This window comes from Telopea speciosissima, chromosome 5 (genome assembly GCF_018873765.1).
Source record: "Telopea speciosissima isolate NSW1024214 ecotype Mountain lineage chromosome 5, Tspe_v1, whole genome shotgun sequence".
Taxonomy (NCBI): domain Eukaryota; kingdom Viridiplantae; phylum Streptophyta; class Magnoliopsida; order Proteales; family Proteaceae; genus Telopea; species Telopea speciosissima.
This window is the reverse complement of record NC_057920.1, coordinates 66,700,844-66,720,013: the sequence shown is the minus strand read 5'-3', so window position 1 is coordinate 66,720,013 and position 19,170 is coordinate 66,700,844. Positions and strand designations below refer to the sequence as shown.

At 39.0% G+C, this 19,170-nt stretch overlaps 1 protein-coding gene across 1 annotated transcript; it reads right to left on the bottom strand.

Moving 5' to 3' along the window:
* Positions 1-5,592: 5,592 nt before the first annotated feature.
* Positions 5,593-7,029, bottom strand: LOC122663331 (putative disease resistance protein At3g14460). Its single transcript, XM_043859010.1, has one exon. It carries the CDS (start codon positions 7,027-7,029, stop codon positions 5,593-5,595), a length of 1,437 nt encoding a protein of 478 aa, XP_043714945.1.
* Positions 7,030-19,170: the final 12,141 nt, after the last annotated feature.

Sequence of the window (19,170 nt, the reverse complement as noted above, 5' to 3'; positions counted from 1 at the left end):
TATATATAATAAAAAATAATAAGAAATGACGAATTTTTAAATTGTACCCGCCAGCACAAGCCCATGCACATCAGATTGCATTTTCCACTCATGTACCATCCTATTTGGTACCTATGGACCACTTGGCCTCTAATGGTATACATTTTGGATTGCTTTTCCATTTGCATCATGGCTACGCACTCGTAGGATTGTATTTCCTGATCATGTACCATTCGAATTCTTATTTCGGTTGTAACCTATTCATCCAATCACTGCAGAATAGGTTTGGTCTCTGATCATTCAGTTCTATCAAATCCTCGTGCGATTCGACCAACTCTTCAATCATTTCTGCACTCATGTGCGAATAGATTATCTGATTACTGTTAAGGCCACATGCAACCCGAATCATGGGGCCCCACGTACGGTTTGGCCGAGGTCTCAAGCACTTCTGCAACTCATGAGCATTTGATCTTTCCAGAGTCACGTCACGTACAGTTCCACATCCACAGTGATCTTCTTTACAAGATTGATCCGTTATCTAACTTTCCCTTGTACTCTCGTATAAGTCAACATTTTTATCCCATAATTCCACTATGGGACAATCATTCATCCATATCCCCAGGGAAGTGCATCTAATAGGATTTTCATTCCCCCCATGGGAGGTACGCCTAATATGATCCCCAATGGAGTTGCCAAAACTTGATCTTCGGTCGTACGGTGCCTTATCACCCTCAAACCAAATCCTCGGTCGAGCGGTGCCTTATCACCCTCAAAACCTGATCCTCGGTCGAGCGGTGCCTTATCACCCTCAAAACCTGATCTTCGATCGAGCGGTGCCTCATCACCCTCAAAACTTTATCCCCAGTGAAATCCCTCGAAACTTGATTTTCGGTCGAGCGGTGCTTTGTCACCCTCGATACTTGATTTTCGGTCGAGCGGTGCCTTATCACCCTTAAACTTGATTTTTGGTCGAGCGGTGCCTTATCACCATCAAAACTTGATCGAGCGGCGCTCACATAATAAGGATTTGGTTCTTTCTGAGATTTTCTTCCGAGGTTTATCGAAAGATTTCATTGTGATTAAACCATCTGTTTTTAGCAACTCTGTCGCCTTTGAGCAAAGCGTCAGCAGTACATGCTCTTGGTGATAAAATTAGTTGGTCTTTTGACTTTGCCCTTCGGCAGTTGGCACAAGCCTCTACCAAAGAGGGGCAAACTGTAGACACTAGATTTTGTCACCCCCTTTGGCGATGATGACAATGGGACATGGACAATGGACGACGCACTTTCCCTCTTTCTAGACCCAAAATATCTGACCCATGAGCCCAAGAACCATTCTGAACCCAAAATGGCCCATTTCAGGCCCAAAAATAAAGGAAAAAGGGCACTGCGCTTCCACGGCGCCGTGGACTTTTCCACGTCACCGTGGGACCCACCTATGTACTTTTTCCACGGTGCCATAAGGGGGTGTGACATCAGCCTGCTGACGTCAACCACGGCGCCGTGGAAAAGTCCCCCACAATGCCGTAGACATCTACACGGCGCCGTGAAGGACTTATTCGGCCCAAGGGAGAGGGTCCCCCCTCCCTATAAATAGGAGGGTCCCCCTCCCCCATTTGACACACAATTTTTAGGCTAGAGACCCTCCATATGAGTTTTCCACCTCCCATCTCTCCCTTTTTACCCCTTTTTCCTTTCTTTCTCCTACAAAGTGTGTGAGTGAGCGAAGGTTCTTCGGCGTGGATAGATCCTTCGATTATCCGTCCGAGCTTAGAGCGGTTCTGCTCTTAAGTATTGTTACCCCGTCAGTGTACAGGTGACAATCGAAACCCTCCTATTACAGATATTCTTCTATCCAACCAAACTACCTAAAGGAGCCGTTACTCTGCCCAAAAAGAATCGGCGTCAGTCCATTCGTCCGTCTCCCGTGAGCCAAGGGAATATATTTGCACAGGTATAATTACCGCATTCCTATCATTTCAATGTAGTCTTTTCGTATTCCATCGTTTTAGTATATATTTCTTATATACATAATGTAGTTTATTAGGTTATAATTCAGTTCATAGCATCTTAATGTAGTTCATAATACCCCCTATCCCCGTAATAAAAGAGAGAGAATACTCGTCACTATGTAGCATCTATCACATAGAGACCGGTTTCGGGCGGGCGAGGTGAGTGCCTAACACCTTCCCACACTCGTAACTTGACCCCTTACCTGGACCTTTGGTCAAACCATATGGTGTCACGTAGCCCGATTCTATTCACAACGGAGAGGGCTACACCTAATGGGTCCTAGGCCCTAACCCTAGGTGGCGACTTCACATTATTTTAGTATGTTATGCATGATCCCAATCCCCTGATATCATTCTTGAACATTGACAATATTACCCAGCATTAATATGCATGTATCCACTAAGGCTGGGGAACCCTCGTCACTGCGAGGACCATGGTACTTACACTAAGTAATAGGGAGTTTGCTGAATGAAGAGACAAAGAGAAAATCCTTGGGATAGTCTCATCATGAGGTACTTGTTGCAGAGAACCACGGGAGAAGTAGAACCAAACAACCTCAAGATTGTGAGAAGTTGTAGGGAGATCCAAATCAAGAAGAAGGATCACATACTACTACTGTGAAAAGGTATGACATATGAAAGAGGACTGCAGAAAGCTCAAAGCAGAGAAAGAGAACCAAGATGAGAAGAAAGAAAAAAAGGAAACCATTGTCGTTATCTCAGAAAGAGACATCATCATTGTCTCAAGTTGTGAAAAATATTGTCTCGCCCTCGCATGTCATGGGTCAGACTAGGCCATTGATTCAAGTGCATCTTACCATGTTACTCATGACAAAGAATTCTTTACTTCTCTTAGGACAGGTGATTTTGGTGTCGTAAAAATGGGAACAAGAACGCCTAAAAAATTGTGGGAGACATAAGCGTAAAGATAAATGTCGGTTGCAAATTGTTTCTCAAGGACATGAAGTATGTGTCAGATGTCCGTCTAAATTTAATCTCTGCAGGATAGTTAGATGAAGAAGGATATCACAATCACTTTCCCAGACTCCAGCCTAAATTGAAATACTGAAATGCATTTTAAATTAAAAATGCAATTTAGCCAACATTTGTCCAAACAGTGTTCTCATTCTTAATAAAAAAATGCATTCTACAATTTGAGAATGGGAATGTGCATTCTCAAAATGAGATTGTGATAAACCAAAATTATACCAGCCAGTCGTGAGCCACCATGTGTCCCGGCACAAGAGGGAAGACCATCCCGAGCCCGGCCACTTTATGTCTCACTTGATTGGCCAAGAAGGCAAAGAACCAACAAGGACGTCTAAGGTCCAAGACCAAGTGCTACACGCAAGCTATTAGCATCATTGACGAGATATACATCACCTCACCCGTTGAAGGTACCACCTACAAGACGGCCTCATGCACCAAGGATCTTATCCAAATATATACAAGGGCGCAAGCATGTCTATCTACCGAGAACATCTTCCCTACTGGGACTCTATCTCCCATGGGGGAGCAACCAACCAAGTGATGAATCCTACCAACTAGGAACGCCTATCTACTACGAGGACTACTCGTTACCAACTGAGACTCTCCACACCGCCACACTCCACTATAAATGCCAATGTACTCTACCCCATTAACCCATCTTGAATTCTAACTATTCATCTGTTTGCTCAAAGAGATCTAACTTAGACATAGGAGAGTCCTAGGCCGGAACCACACCAGTTCTCCTTCGTCACCCAGGTCCTTTTGCAGATTGCGGCACTCGAATGGACCACCAAGCGATTTCTTGACGCAATAGAATGCATACCCAACACAGCCTAAAATTCCACCCTCCCCTTTTTATTTTCTGTTAACGCAAACATTGAGAAACACAAAGAAAACAAAACAGAGCAAAGATGATACTGAAATTTAATGTGGTTCACACACCAATATGATGTGCTGCATCCACAGTCGAAGCTGAAGATGATTCACTATATAATGAAAGACAAGTACAGTGGAGATCTCTCAAGAACACCAAAAGTCATGACAAGAACTCTCCCCAGAAAAACCCTAACTCAAAGTATCCCCAACTCTCACTTATTTCTCTTGCTTACACAACAAGATGACAAAACATATAAATACTCCTCCAAGTCGGGTCAATCCATCGGGTTGAGTCGTACATACCCTGGGGGCTTCGGCCCAAGCCCTCCGCTACCATCACAGACCTCACAAAAAATCCCTTTGCCAACATTGAAATAGATACAAGAATTTGAGACACACATAACATTTTCTAATTCATGTTTTAATGTGAAAATATGTGTTTTTTCCTGTATATTTTGCACACATATGGAAACACACTCTTTAATACCTTTGGCATTGAATCCAGCCAAAATTTTAGGATTCCATAGTTGGCCTTAATAAAAGCTATAGATCCCAAAACAGCCTAGAGCCTAATCCAAGATCCTATGTCCAATTTCAATCTCAAGCAAATGTTTAGCCTGGCAAACACGATTCTGAACCAAACATAGGTAGAAATTAGAGGAGTTCATAGCCCTTTTATTCTCTAATTCATCTTTTAATGCAAAAATGTATTTTCTTTGTTTTCTTTCCTTCAATTATTCATGAACAATTAAAAAAAAGGGCTCCCACCTCCTCGAGTACTGAATCTGTGAGAGATTATTACTTTCCAAATTTGTGGGGTACATTACTTCCCAAATAAGCCACCTATATTCCTAAGCAACATTCAATAGCTTAGCATGATGATCCAAAAAAAATGGAGAATGGAAATCAAAAAAATTTCCCTTTTCAGCGAAAGTGTGCAAATTAATCTTACAACATAGTTGAATACACTTCCAAATTAATCTTTTCATAACCTTTTCAATAAACATGTGCAATACATTTCTAACACATAATTGTGGACATCCAAGCACTATCACCAAGAATTCAATGACACCTCCAATGGCCGAATGCTTAGGAATCCCCATCACACCAAATTTATATCCTTAAGAGGCTTCAAAAAACAGCAATACTTGAAATGAAAATTACATTATATGGGCAAAAGTAATCCGAAACTGAAAAAGAGGGCATAAACAAAGATATTTTGCAAACTCATTGATTCTTACAAGATTCAGAAGTTTGAATCTCCAATATACAACATTCACTTGATTCAATTACGCACCTTCATGCCACCAAATTCTATGAAAGTAATGAGACCTGAACAAAATCATAAAGTACCTTAATTAGGATATGTAATGATACATTAATATAATTTGGACAGTACTAACCACAGAAAAATATTTTCCCCATGAATCATCAGGTTGGCTTATTTTTATTGCAATGACTGTTCCTGACCTGAGGATTAGATTAATCTCAAGATTTTTCTGTGATTATTTAACTTTCAAAACCTGAAGTTTGGCTTATATGACTCTGATCACTAGCTTTCACTTTATACATTTACAACTATAACCTGCATTGATATAATGAGACAGACTAAAGGCTAGTGTATATAGATATCTGATGAGCTCACAAGATTACACTACTCTACAAGTGAATATAGCAAATTTTTCCAGATAGAAAAATAAAAGATATTAAGATTCCATACCAGCTCAACTGCGTGTCTAGACCAAGTATTCATCTTCTTGCTCTTCCTTTTGGTAGATCAAGCTTCCATCATCTTGCACTTCTTTCTGCCAACCTTGCTGTTGATCCATCCATCCAATTAGTAGTGGACAGTCTTTAATATTTAGAGAGCAGTTCATGAGCATTGGAAGCTCTATAATTTCCTCTAGCATGGGACAGTCCTTGAATGTAAGTTGATTAAGCTTGGGAAAAGGGCGCAAGTCACAACTTTTCAAATAAGGCATTTCTTCAACTTTAAGTATCTCAAGTGATGAAAGCCTATTTCCACTTCCACTTCCAAGAAAAGAGTCATTGTTCAACTTCACCATTTGATTCATTCCCCTTATACAAAGGGTCTCAAGCATTGGGAGACGCCACAGGGCAGGAAGATATGGGCAACTTTTGCAATTTCTCAAGGAAACTTTCTTAAGTTTTCCAAAACAGTCTTTGGCCATCTCATGTGGGAAGCTAACACCACCATAACCTAATATTTTCAAGGTTTCCAGATTATTATTTGGTTGGAGGGCTTGAAGAACTTGTTCATGTTCAAACCTACACTGTCCCGTGGGTTCTTCTCTCCACTTCAACTTCAATTGCCGAAGAAACTGTTTATTATTGAGTGCAGCTTCTTTAGCCTCTTCCGAATTCAAGATGTTTTCGAGGTTAGAGATGCATAGTGATCCTCGAAGGTTATTCAAGTTCTTCAACACTCCAATATTTTCTCCCTCTTCTTTGCCCACAACAAATGGGCAAGAAAATGTCTCAAGCATGGTTAATCGCCCAATTCCTGGTGGAAAGGAGTCTAAAAGGTGATTTTTGTCTAACAAAAGCTTTTTCAAGCTACGAAGATCCCCCAAACAGGGTAAGTTCTTGAGGTTTTTACAACCATGGAGCATCAATATATGCAAACTGTGAAGATCACAGATTGTCTTGGGCAACTTTTCAATTCTGGACTTGGAGAGGTTAAGGTATCGGAGGTGCTTCAAACCACCAATAGAAGCTGGAACTTCAATGATAGAAGGACAACTTATATCCAACACGTGTAAGCATTCGAAACTAGTAAGTTTATTATCAGGAATTTTAACATTAGGATTCCTTCCTTTATCTCTAAGGTGCAGAAGGAATGTTCGCAATCCTTTACATCCAGCAAGAAGATTAGCTGTTTCCGGCAAATAATTTTCACAATGTAATGAAAAATGGCGGAGAGAATCCGTTAACCGGTACAGGAAATCTGCTATGGCCTCACCTTCATTTATTATCAGACATTCTCCACAAGAAACAGATTCAGCAAACTCATGGAGGTCACCATCTATTTGATAAAAATCTTCTGTAGGATTTAAAAAGAAGGATTCTGCTACCAGCATATCAAAATAACAACTCCCTATATCTTCTAATTTTCTTTTTCTTCCATCATCCCGAATGAAATCTTCGGCCATCCATACTTGGATTAAGTTTTCTTTCTCAAATTTATAATTCCTCGGAAATATTGAGAACAACTCAAAACATTTTTTCAGAGGTGCAGGGAGTTGTCTATATTTTAGCCAGGAAACTGGACAATTTTCTATATTGGAGGCATGGGAAATGGAGCTGTTATTCCTGATACCTAAGATCTCTAGAGTAATGCTTTCAAATGAGGAGAAAGAACTGAATACCTGATTGTAAGCACTTTGAGTTGGTTGACCCAATTTCTCTGAGCGACGAATTAAAATTTCGTCCAGTTCATCCTCTGCTTGATTCCTTGCACATCTAAGATGTCTGATCAGCACCAACTCAGAGCTATTCTGTAGTTGTTCATATTTCACGAAATCAAGTACTTGCTCAATTTGAGCTACCCTCAACGATAAAGCATGCAATTTAGTCTCATCAATGCTTGACAAACCAAGTTTAGATTTGATGTAATCAAAAATTTGAGGAAGGTAAGGAGAAGTACTTAGAGCTGCAGCGGCAGCTACAAGATCAAACTGCAGTGTCATGGCTTCTGTAATTTCTTAGAGCTATTGGAGAATACACAACCTAGCTAAAGAGGAGATGGTGAATAAGAGCATTACAGTGATCATAAGAGTCTTACCAACAAAACAAAACAAAAAAAAAACAAAAAAACCAAATATCATAAAAAAAAATAGAGTCAACATGACCTCGGTATGTGGTTGAGAATATGAGATTCCCTTGCAGATACAAATGTACAGAATCCTATTTAATTTGTTTGTTTAAGTGTGGATTTTGGAAACGGCCCCACCTTCAAAAGCAAAAAATCCTACAACTTAAGTAGCAAAATTTCTACTCTCACTTTCCTCGAATTCAGATTGAACTCCTCTACCCTGCAGCACGGTGAACAATACACATCGTGCGGTCGAAGAGGCCTTGATCTACATGTCAGTGCACCGAGATGTATACGGCAATGCGGATCGAAGCCGGATTCCCCGTACTCACCATGCATTTTCTGTCATCAGAACGCTTACGAATTTATTGACTTGTCCACCTCACATGGCCTGCACGTTTTGGCTTTTTGTATCATTTCAATTATTTCTTCCAACGAATCCTCACTTCTTTTACCTCTGGCCTCGCATGGCCCCCTCTCCTCTTTTTTCCACGCGTTTCTCTTTGTCGTCTTCTTTTTTAGTCGTCTTTTTGCGTCAGGGTTTTTTCATGCAGCAGTATCACATAATTACAAAAATATTTTTCAATTTTGAAAAATTCTGTGTGCTTCCTAAGGTTTTTAAAAATTAACACATACCCCTATTCTGTTACTACAGGACTAACAATGATTAAAGTAACGGATGAAATGATAAAAATGCCCACATCTTTTCCAAATCGTTCCCCCAAAACCTGCAACTCATCTTCTCTAAATCTGCACATCACTTCCCCTTTTCCTTCCATTTTTAAAACTTAAAATAATTAAAAGAGTAAATTACTCCCCCCTCCCCTCGATTATGCTCTAATGACAAACCCCTCCCCTGGGTTTTGGGTAATGACTCTCCCCTCCCCTGCATTCCTTAGATTCTATCAATTGTACCCATTCCGTTAAAAAGGGCTGTTAAGTGTTATAAAAAGACTATATTACCCTCTGACCCCCTTCTTCTTCTTCCTCCTACAACTTCGCCTGCAACTTTGCCCCCAATCGGTTGATTCAAAAATAGAAGATATAAAATCATTTTTCATTATAAATTGATCATCCCTACCCATTTAAAAGGAACGCTACTGATCCATAACTCATCGTCTCTCCTCTTCCTACTTTCAGATGTCCATTGAGGATTTTATGTTATCAGTCTCTGTTTCTTGTCAAATCTTTACTAATCTCAACAAATCCTAGCTAATTCGAACAAACCTAGATTAGATTCTTTATAGGGTCTTCTTTTTTTTCTTATTTATTCCTCAATTGCAGATCACTCTGTAGTCTTTATAGATGGAATTCTCTTTCATAGTGCAGCATAGAAGAATTCCAGAACCACAGGGTTAGGAATTAGAACCAGATTAGAGAAAGTTGATAGTCCGAACAAATCTGGTTGGGGCTGAACCTGGTCGAGACGGTCTAATTAACAGGGATAATATGAGAGTAAAATTTGATTACAATGCAGTGGCTGATTTGAGACATATTGAGGTTTCTGTTGGAGTTAGGAAACTTAAAAACCCGGATGGAAAAGCAAATTGGTAGCGATGATTTAAGGACTCAAAACAATGAACTAATAATGGTATGATCTAGTGATTAAACAATAATATGTGCAATTAAAGCAATAACTGATACCAGATTCAGAAAAATCAGAATTGAAGAAGTAGCCTTGAAGTAGACTGGTGGAATATCAAACAGAAACCTGAAGATTATACAGAAGCGGAATCCTTGATTAAAGAGGCAATTCAATAGCTGGTTGCGAAGGAAGAGAGAGAGAGAGTTATGATATTGGAGTAACCTAAAGTAGGGCTTAGCTTCCAGTTGTGATTGGAGTGACCTAAACTATCTTCCTCACTTCACCTCATCACCGTGACCCACTCCCTTTCCAAGACTCCCAAAAATCAAACCCATCTTCCTCACTTCACTTCACCTCAACTCAGACGATCTTAATCCCTTCTTCTTTCTTATCTTTTCTGGGTCTCTTCTGTTTGACCAAATTCACCATAATTCTTCTTCGTTGGGAACACCCAGATCAAGAATGTGGTGGTTTATTTCTCTGGTGACCTTTCCGAGGAGATACGTCAGATTCGGGAAGCCATTGAAGGTCTGGATGTTGGCATTCTCATTAACAACATCGACGTTTCCTAACCCTATGCAAGGTTCTTTCATGGTGGCGGCGGTGGCTACGGAAGTGAAAGTGGTGGTGGATACAGCCGTGGTGGTGGCGGTGTTTCCTAGAGATGTTTTTAGGGTTTTGATATGGTTAGAGGGTATTATTGGAATATCACAAATATATGGGCATTTTGGGGTTTTATTGAATATATTTAAGATGATGTCATCACTTAACAGTCGTTTTTAACGGAATGGGACGGAATGGGTACAGTTGATAGAATCTTAAGAATGCAGGGGAAGGGAGAGTCATTACTCAAAACCCAGGGGAGGGGTTTGTCATTAGAGCATAATCGAGGGGAGGGGGGAGTAATTTACTCTAATTAAAACTCTCAACCCATTTTCTCCATCTCATCCCAAAACCAAATCCATCTTCCATTTAGGAAACATGGACACTTTCTCAAAACCCATCATATCTCTGCCAAAATGCTTTCACAGAATTTTTCTGTGATTTTCTCTGACAACTTAACAAGTCTTAACCCAAATATACTATTCTAACTTCTAGGCATTTCAAAAGATTCAAAGAAGGTTGTTAGATTAAGCACCAATTTTGAATGAAATAATTTCATTTTAGAATCCCATAGTATTAAGCATTGGATCTGCAGAGAGTACGGAAAGCACATAGAGGAAATTGAAAAAGAAAGAAGGTAGTGTTAAGAAACAATCTATATAAGAAGATATCTATCATCAATGGATCGAGACTAACCTTTTTTACATCAGAAAGCCATTCTGAACCATCTTTTATGTGAATCCAAATGGTCCTCTTCATCCCTCTCAACTCTAAAGCTGCCATCGTTGAATCCTTTTAAGCTCAGCTACCACAATAATAGCGTCATTAATGGAGCTTTAGAAGGATAAGTTCCATATACCAGTGTAGGCTCATATATGGGTTTTGACAAAGGGTCCATGCCTGTATCTACCATGAAGGGAATAGAGCCACGGACTTATTGGCAAATTTGGTTTGTGATACTGCGATGGACTGTTCTAATATTGGGGTAGCAGGGCTATCCACAAACCTGCGGCTGATTATCAGTGAAAATGCAATGGGTCTCCCTGTGATACAAAAATAATTCTTTGTGTTTATGTTGGTGCTTTTGTTGGGCCGTTGGATAGAATTCTTTTCCTTTGAGAGTCTGAGTGCTTTGTGTAAATTGAGAAAGGGTAAGGCGGGAATGTCCCCCCATGTATTCAATTATTCATTGAGATTTTCTCACAGGGGCTGACCCGGGTCCCAAATAAGTTCGGGCCAATAAAAAAATAAAAAAAAAGGATGGAGAAAGAGGAGTGATGTGCAGGTTTGGGAAGATGAATTGCAGATTTTGGGTAAACGATTTGGGAAAGATGAGAAGGCATTTTTGTTAGTTCACCCATTGTTTTTAACGTTGTTACACCTACACTAACGGAATGAGGGCATATGTTTAACTTCTAAAAACTTAGGGGGTCATACAAAATTTTTCAAAATTAAAAAATGTTTTGTAATTTCATGATACCTCAGGGGAGGTACGTGAAAAAAATCCTTTTTTTTTTTTTTTATGAGAAAAGAGATTTTATAAAAGTACGATGACAAATTCATACAAGAATCAAGAAGACAGCAAATTGTAGTACTATTGGTAAACTTCACATAAGACTTAAGCCAGTTACGAAATAATGGATGAAGAAAAGTTTTAAAAGACACCACTTTTGCTCGGTCCACTATAAAGTTAAATTTAAGTCTTCATCCGTTATCCCCATATCCATAATCTTTTTTTTTTTTTTGGTAGAATCCATATCCATAATCCATGTATAGGTTCTTTGATTCTTTTGATCGGTCCCGGTGAAGATCAGGTGCCGGTATCCAAGACCGACACAAATACACGATGATTGGATTGGAAAAAAAACCCAATTGTATGGGAGAAAGTTTTCTGTCCCGTCACACTCCCATGAGTCTATCTCTCTCCTCTACATGTGAAAAGACATCTCTACCCCCTTGTTTTAAGAAAGAGAGAGATAGACACATGGGAGTGCTAGCTTAGACCACACTCCCGTACAGAAAACTGCTTCCCCAATTGTATTTGGCATTTAATGGAAAATGTTAGGCTTGTTGTATAATACAAAAAAAAAAAGGATCACCATATGGTTAGTCAATTAGTGGTCCTTGCACACACATGGGGCCAATAAGAGGGCACTCATTGGCATCATAAGATGGGAATTCTACCTTTCATGAGAGTGGGGTGGTCATCTCACCCCCTCTTGTGTTTGGCGTGGGCAATAGATTCCGCTCACAAAGAACTTTTCGCTATAAAAAATTATGAAGTACCCCTATTCTAATTACAAAGAAAAATGTTAAGAGATTTTCTATATAAAAATGGGGCAAGGGACCATTATTTGGGTATCTAGCCCCTACACTAGTGTGAGAGCCAATGAAAATGTGCGCAAGGGCATCAACATGGAAGAGATTGTGGTTTCCACGAGGTGGAATGGTAATTAATTTTGCGCATTCTTGAGTTAGATCTCTTGCCATATTTATAGATGGGAGAAAGAACACTACTTGATCATGTGCGGCATGAAGAATCTGTGCCCAAACACAAAGCCACGAGAAATGACTGTCATGCCCTCAAGAGTTATATACATATATATATTCCTGGTCCCGTGGCCTTCATGACTCTTGCATATAGGTACAAAACCATCTTGCCCCCCATGAAATGACAAAAATCCCATCCAGGTTGATGTTTGGAGTTATTTTGAGAAGAGGGTTGACAGCCTCCCAATTGTACTAGGACATCCGGCAACTTCGTGTGTAAAACCCCTAATTTATCTCTCTTCTTCTCTCAACCTTTCTTCTTCCTCTTAGCTAGTCTTCTTCACTCTCGTCTTTCTTCAACAAAGAGTACTCAATGCATCATCTTTTCTTCAATGGAGCTCAACCACCAACTTTCTTTTTTTTCTTCTTAGTTTTTATCCCAATCTTCTTGAATAACACCTTTTGCTCTCTTGTTACAGGTATGAAAGTTCTCATTTTTTTTTTAGAATTTTGAGACCAGGATGAGGCCAAAAGGACATCCGACGGATGAGATATGGCTGATCAAAGATGGGCCAATGAAAATTTTTGAAATGTAATCTTCGGAGGACTCTTTGGTGAGCTTGTGATACACCATAGCCTACAGACCATAGGGATGCATCAGATCTGTGAGACAAGATCCTATGGATTGGAATCATGGCTGACATATTATTAATGGGCGTAGAATCAAACAACGCACATCGTGCCGGTTGAGCAAATAGTAAGGCGAAACGTCGGTTGCCACTTTTTTGACGTGACAAAGCAAAGCTCACGATCCCCCTTCCTCCGTACCATGCTCGTGCAACCGAGTCATGTGCAAGATTCTCCTTTCCACATCTCAAATTAGCCGCTGCTTCGGGTCTGACGCTGGTCAGACTAACGCGCCTGGTGGGGTCCTGTATGTCTCCACCGATAAAAGATGGAGTAAAAAAGTCAAAAGAAAACATCCATAGAAGATTTAGATCATTAAAGAGGACGAAGAAAAACTGGATTCATCAACACCAACCACCTTAACCCAAAAAAAAAACAAAAAAAAAACAAAATCAGCACCGACCGCATAATGCATTTAAATTTCTTCTCTCTTATTCCTATGAATAAAGGTAAGAGCAAGGGTTCAATACACACTCAACAAGACTTAACTTTTTCTTAAAAGGATGAGTGAGTGAGTGAGTGAGTGAGTGAGTGAGTGAGTGAGTGAGTGAGTGAGTTGTGAGAGCTTTATGTAGTATTGGGTTTGTTTAGTATTCTCATCAAGGTTTGAGAGTGTAAGTTGAGAGAGGGTGTACAAGGGGTATTCGATTTTGAATATAAGGTTGGGTTTGAGTTAAATCTTTACTTTTGTATTGTTATTCTCTCCGTTCTCTCATAGAGAAGAATTCCTAATTATTACGCCTATGAATATAAACCTAAGTGCATAACTGAACCGTGCAAATACTTGTGTGTGAGTTGCTGTTATCATTTTTGTGCGTTATCACTTTATTCACATGTGGATCTCACACACTCACTATTCATAGTTACTATTCACTTGATACTATTCATGATTACTATTCACATAACACTATTCATGGTTACTATTCACGTGACACTAATTACAGTTACTCATCATGTGATACTATTCACGTGAAACTATTCACAATTACTGTTCACATGTTGCCGTATTTCTCCATTTTTCTTTACACAGGTGGGAAAAGGTTATCATTTTTTCCAACAAGTGGAAATAGGGCCAAGTTGGTGTCATTGTGTGTAAAAGATCTCGATGGAGTTAAGCATTTCAACATGGATGATTAGCCTGAACGGGGGCAACTAGATGATTTGGAAAGCCAAGATGAAGGATTTGTTGTACTGAAAAGACCTGTATGAACTGTAGAAGGTGACTCGTCAAAGCCACAAAGAATATCTGATACATAGTGCAAAGCCTTAGACCAAAAAGTCATCGGCTTCATTCGCCAGTGGTTGTATGTAGGGCTGCAACAGGGTCGGGTTGGGCCTGGCTATATAGAACCCTAACCCAACCCTAAGTCCCCTTAGCTAGGCCCAAGCCCGACCCGACCCTGACTCAGGGCCAGAAAAATCCAACCGTGACCTGCCCTTAGGGTCAGGCCGGGCTGACCCTGATTGGCCTTGATCATGGGGAGGGGAAGGAAATGCATGAGCTGCAATGGGCCAGGGAGAAAATTATCAATTTCACGTAAAATAACACTGTAATAAAATGTATTATATCACTTGTTGTCTTCATATATTATATAACAACATGTGGGTGACGTTTAAGGTTTATAATATATATATATATAAATTGTATCAATATATATCTTATAGTGTAACTTAAAATAGGGTCGGGCCGGGTCAGGCCAGGCTTAGCTCGAGGCTTCAACCCTAACCCGACCGACCCTAACTCAGGGCCAGAAATTTCCAGCCCTGACCCACCCTCAGGGCCAAATATCTCAGCCTAGGCCCTATTCGGGCTCAGGGCGGGCCAGGGTGGGTTCGGGCCGACAGGGCCAAACTTGCACCCCTAGTTGTATGACTCTGTCTTCCATCATATTTTCATAGAAACATGGGCGCATTCACTGTGGAAAAAGTTCGAAGGCATGTATGATAGAAAACTGCCAGCAATAAAAAATTTCTAATTAGAAAACTTGTAAATTTTAAATACAAAGAAGGAAGCTCTATTGCAGAGCATCTGAACAAGGTACAAAGCGTTGTGAATTAACTCTCCTCTATGATGTTTGATGATGAGTTGCAAGCATTTTTACTTCTCTATTCATTACCAGACAGCTAGGAGACTCTGGTAGTATAACTAAGTAACTCAGCACCAGATGGAAAACTCACCATGAGCCAAGTAACAGTAGGGGTGTCAAATTATCGGTTCGGTCCGGTTTCGATCGGGCTAAATCAATTTCGGTCTAGGAATGACTAAGTCCAAAATCAAACCATTAAAGAACTTCGGTTTTCAATTGTTTCAATTTAGGTCTAGTGCGGTTTCGGTTTATTTTCAATTTTTCAATATCGAGTTAATACCAGTTTAGATTAGTTTGTTATCGGCCTTGAACCAAAATGAAATCTTACATTCATAACCTGTAGTGAGAAAAGGTTCGGTAAAAACACTTTAAATCATCTTCCCCAAGTCAAACAACCAACAATAGGGAAATTGATTTGATGTGTTCATGTTGTAATCGTAATAAAGAGGAATAAATTGTAAGGGTAAGATAACTAATATTGAAATCAATGGATAAATAGAGTTTAATAAAAATATATACAAATTAAATCATTATTTATCATTGTAAGGGAATATATGTAATATTGAAATGAATGGATAACTAACTACTGAGAAGATAACTAAAATTAATATCACAAAATAAACGCTACTATCAAATCATTCATTTAACTGTCCAACTAATTTTGTATAGTGAACAAGGAAATCAATGGATACATTGTAACAAATATTTCTTATTCAAAACCTCATACACATTGATTTGTAACAATTTCCCTTATAACCAGAAATTTCTCACTAATATTGAAATCAATGGATAATCAGTTCACCTATTCATAACCTCTTACTCAATGTTTTTTTTTTTATTAGTTTTATTTGGTTCACTCTTCGGTTTGGATAGTCGGTTCGGTGCGGTTTGGTTTTCAGCCGGTCCTATCATACCCCAGCCTAAAACCAATCCAATAAATATTGGTTCGGTTCGGTTTGGGTTTTTTGGTTGTTTTAGCGGTTCAAGCTAAGTTTTCACACCCCTAAGTAATAGGGAGTTTGCTTAATGAAGAGACAAAGAGAAAATCCTTGGGATCATCTCATCATGAGGTACTTGTTGCAGAGAACCAGGGGAGAAGTAGAACCAAATAACCTCAAGATCGTGAGAAGTTGTTGGGAAGATCCAAATCAAGAAGGATCACATACTACTACTATAAAAAGGTATGGCATATGAAAAAGGACTGCAGAAAGCTCAAAGTAGAGAGAGAGAACCAAGATGAGAAGAAAGAAGAAAAGGAAACCACTATCGTTATCTCAGAAAGAGACAACATCATTGTCTCGAGTTGTGAAAAATATTGTCTCACTCTCACATGTCATGGCTCAGACTGGACCATTGATTCAAGTGCATCTTACCATGTTACTCATCACAAAGAATTCTTTACTTGTCTTAAGACAGGTGATTTTGGTGTCATAAAAATGGGAACAAGAACGCCTCGAAAATTGTGGGGATGAATGATGTAAGTGTAAAGATAAATGTTGGTTGCAAATTGATTCTTAAGGACATCAAATATGTGTCAGGTGTCCGTCTAAATTTAATCTCTGCAGAATAATTATATGAAGAAGGATATCACAATCAGTTTGCCAGACTCCAGCCTAAATTGAAATACTGACATGTATTCTAAATTAAGAATGTAATTTAGCCAACATTCGTCCAAACAATGTTATCATTCTTAATAAGAAAATGCATTCTACAATTTGAGAATGGGAATGTGCATTCTCATTCCCCAACACAACCTGAAATTCCACCCTCCCCCTTTTATTTTCTGTTAACGCAAACACCAAGAAAAATAAGAAAACAAAACAGAGCAAAGATGACACTGAGATTTAACATGGTTCATACACCAATATGATGTGCTGCATCCATGATCGAAGGTGAAGATGATTCACTATATAATGAAAGAAACTTACAATGGAGACCTCTCAAGAACACCAAAACTCATGACAAGAACTCGGCCTAGAATAACCCTAACTCAAATTATCCCCAACTCTCACATGTTTCAGTTGCTTACATAACAAGATGATAAAACATATAAATACTCCTCCAAGTCGGGTCGATCCATTAGGTTGGATCGTACATACCCTGGGGGCTTTGGCCCAAGCCCTCCACTACCATCACAGATCTCACAAAAAATCCCTTCACCATAAAAAATGTTGGAGCAAGACCAACATCGAAACAGATACAAGAATTCGAGACACACATAACGTTTTCTAATTCATGTTTTAATGTGAAAAGATGTATTTTTTCCCTCATATTTCGCACACATATGAAAACACACTCTTTAACACCTTTGGCATAGAATCCAGCCAAAATTTTAGGATACCAGAGTTGGCCTTAATAAAAGCTATAGATCCCAAAACGGCCTAGAGCCTAATCCAAGATCCTGTGTCCAATTTCAATCTCGAGCAAATGTATAGCCTGGCAAACACAATTCTGAACCAAACATAGATAGAAAATAGAGGAGTTCATAGCCCTTTTATTCTCTAATTCATCTTTTAATACAAAAATGTATATTCTTTGTTTTCTTTCCTTCAATTATTCATGAACCATTAAAAAAAAGGGCTCCCACCTCCTCGAGTACTGAATCTGTGAGAGAACATTACTTTCCAAATCTGTGAGGGTACATTACTTCCCAAATAAGCCACCTATATTCCTGAGCAACATTCAATAGCTTAGCATTATGATCCAAAACAAATGTAGAATGAAAATCATAAAATTTTCCCTTTTCAGCAGAAGTGTGCAAATTAATCTTACAACATAGTTGAATACACTTCCAAATTAATCTTTTCATAACCTTTTGAATAAACATGTGCAACACATTTCTAACACATATTTGTAGACATCCAAGCACTATCACCAAGAATTCGATGACACCTCCAATGGCTGAATGCTTAGGAATCCACATCACACCAGATTTATATCCTTAAGAGGCTTCAAAAAATAGCAATACTTGAAATGAAAATGACATTATATGGGCAAAAGTAATCCGAAACTGAAAAAGGGGGCGAAAACGAAGATATTTTGCAGACTCATTAATTCTTACAAGATTCAGAAGTTTGAATCTCCAATATACAACATTCACTTGATTCAATTACTCACCTTCATGCCACCAAATTTTGTGGAAGTAATGAGACCTGAACAAAATCATAAAGTACCTTAATTAGGATATGTAATGATACATTAATATAATTTTGACAGTACTAACCATAGAAAAATATTTTCCCCATGAATCATCAAGTTGGCTTATTTTTATTGCAATGACTCTTCCTGGCCTGAGGATTAGATTAATCTCAAGATTTTTCTGTGATTATTTGACTTTCCAAACTTTAAGTTTGGCTTATATGACTCTGATCACTAGCTTTCACTTTATACATTCGCAACTATAACCTGTATTATATAAGAGATCAGAAATGGTTGTTATTCTCCCTTATCGTTTATGGATAAGGAGAGGTATATTTCTAATGATAATATGATAGTTTACAACGTTATACACAGTGTTGTTACATGAGATAAGAATTGTTCAAATCTTCTCCTATCTTGTAGGAGCTCTGTTAACCTTTACGGTTGGAGAGTCCTTAACCACGTCCATCTCTTCCAATGGTGAGTTAAGATTTTGAACTTTAAAATTTAAATTGAAATAGTCCGTTATACTCTCCCTCAAGCGAATCGGCCGCCTGCAAACGGTGAGCTTGTCTCGCAGGCTTTTGAATCTTGGTCCTAGTAACCCTTTGGTAAGGATGTCAGCTACTTGATCCTAACTTGGCACAAATCGAACACATAGACAATTAGATACCACTTGCTCTCTGACGAAGTGGTAATCTATCTCGATGTGTTTGGTGCGTGCATGGAATAACGGATTTGCTGCTAGATACGTTGCTCCTATGTTCTCACAATAAAGTATTGGTGATGGTGTTTGTAGACCAAGGTCAAGTAGGAGTTGGCGTAGCCAAATTAGCTCAACCGAGGCATTAGTAACACCCTTATATTCAAACTTCGTAGAAGATCTTAC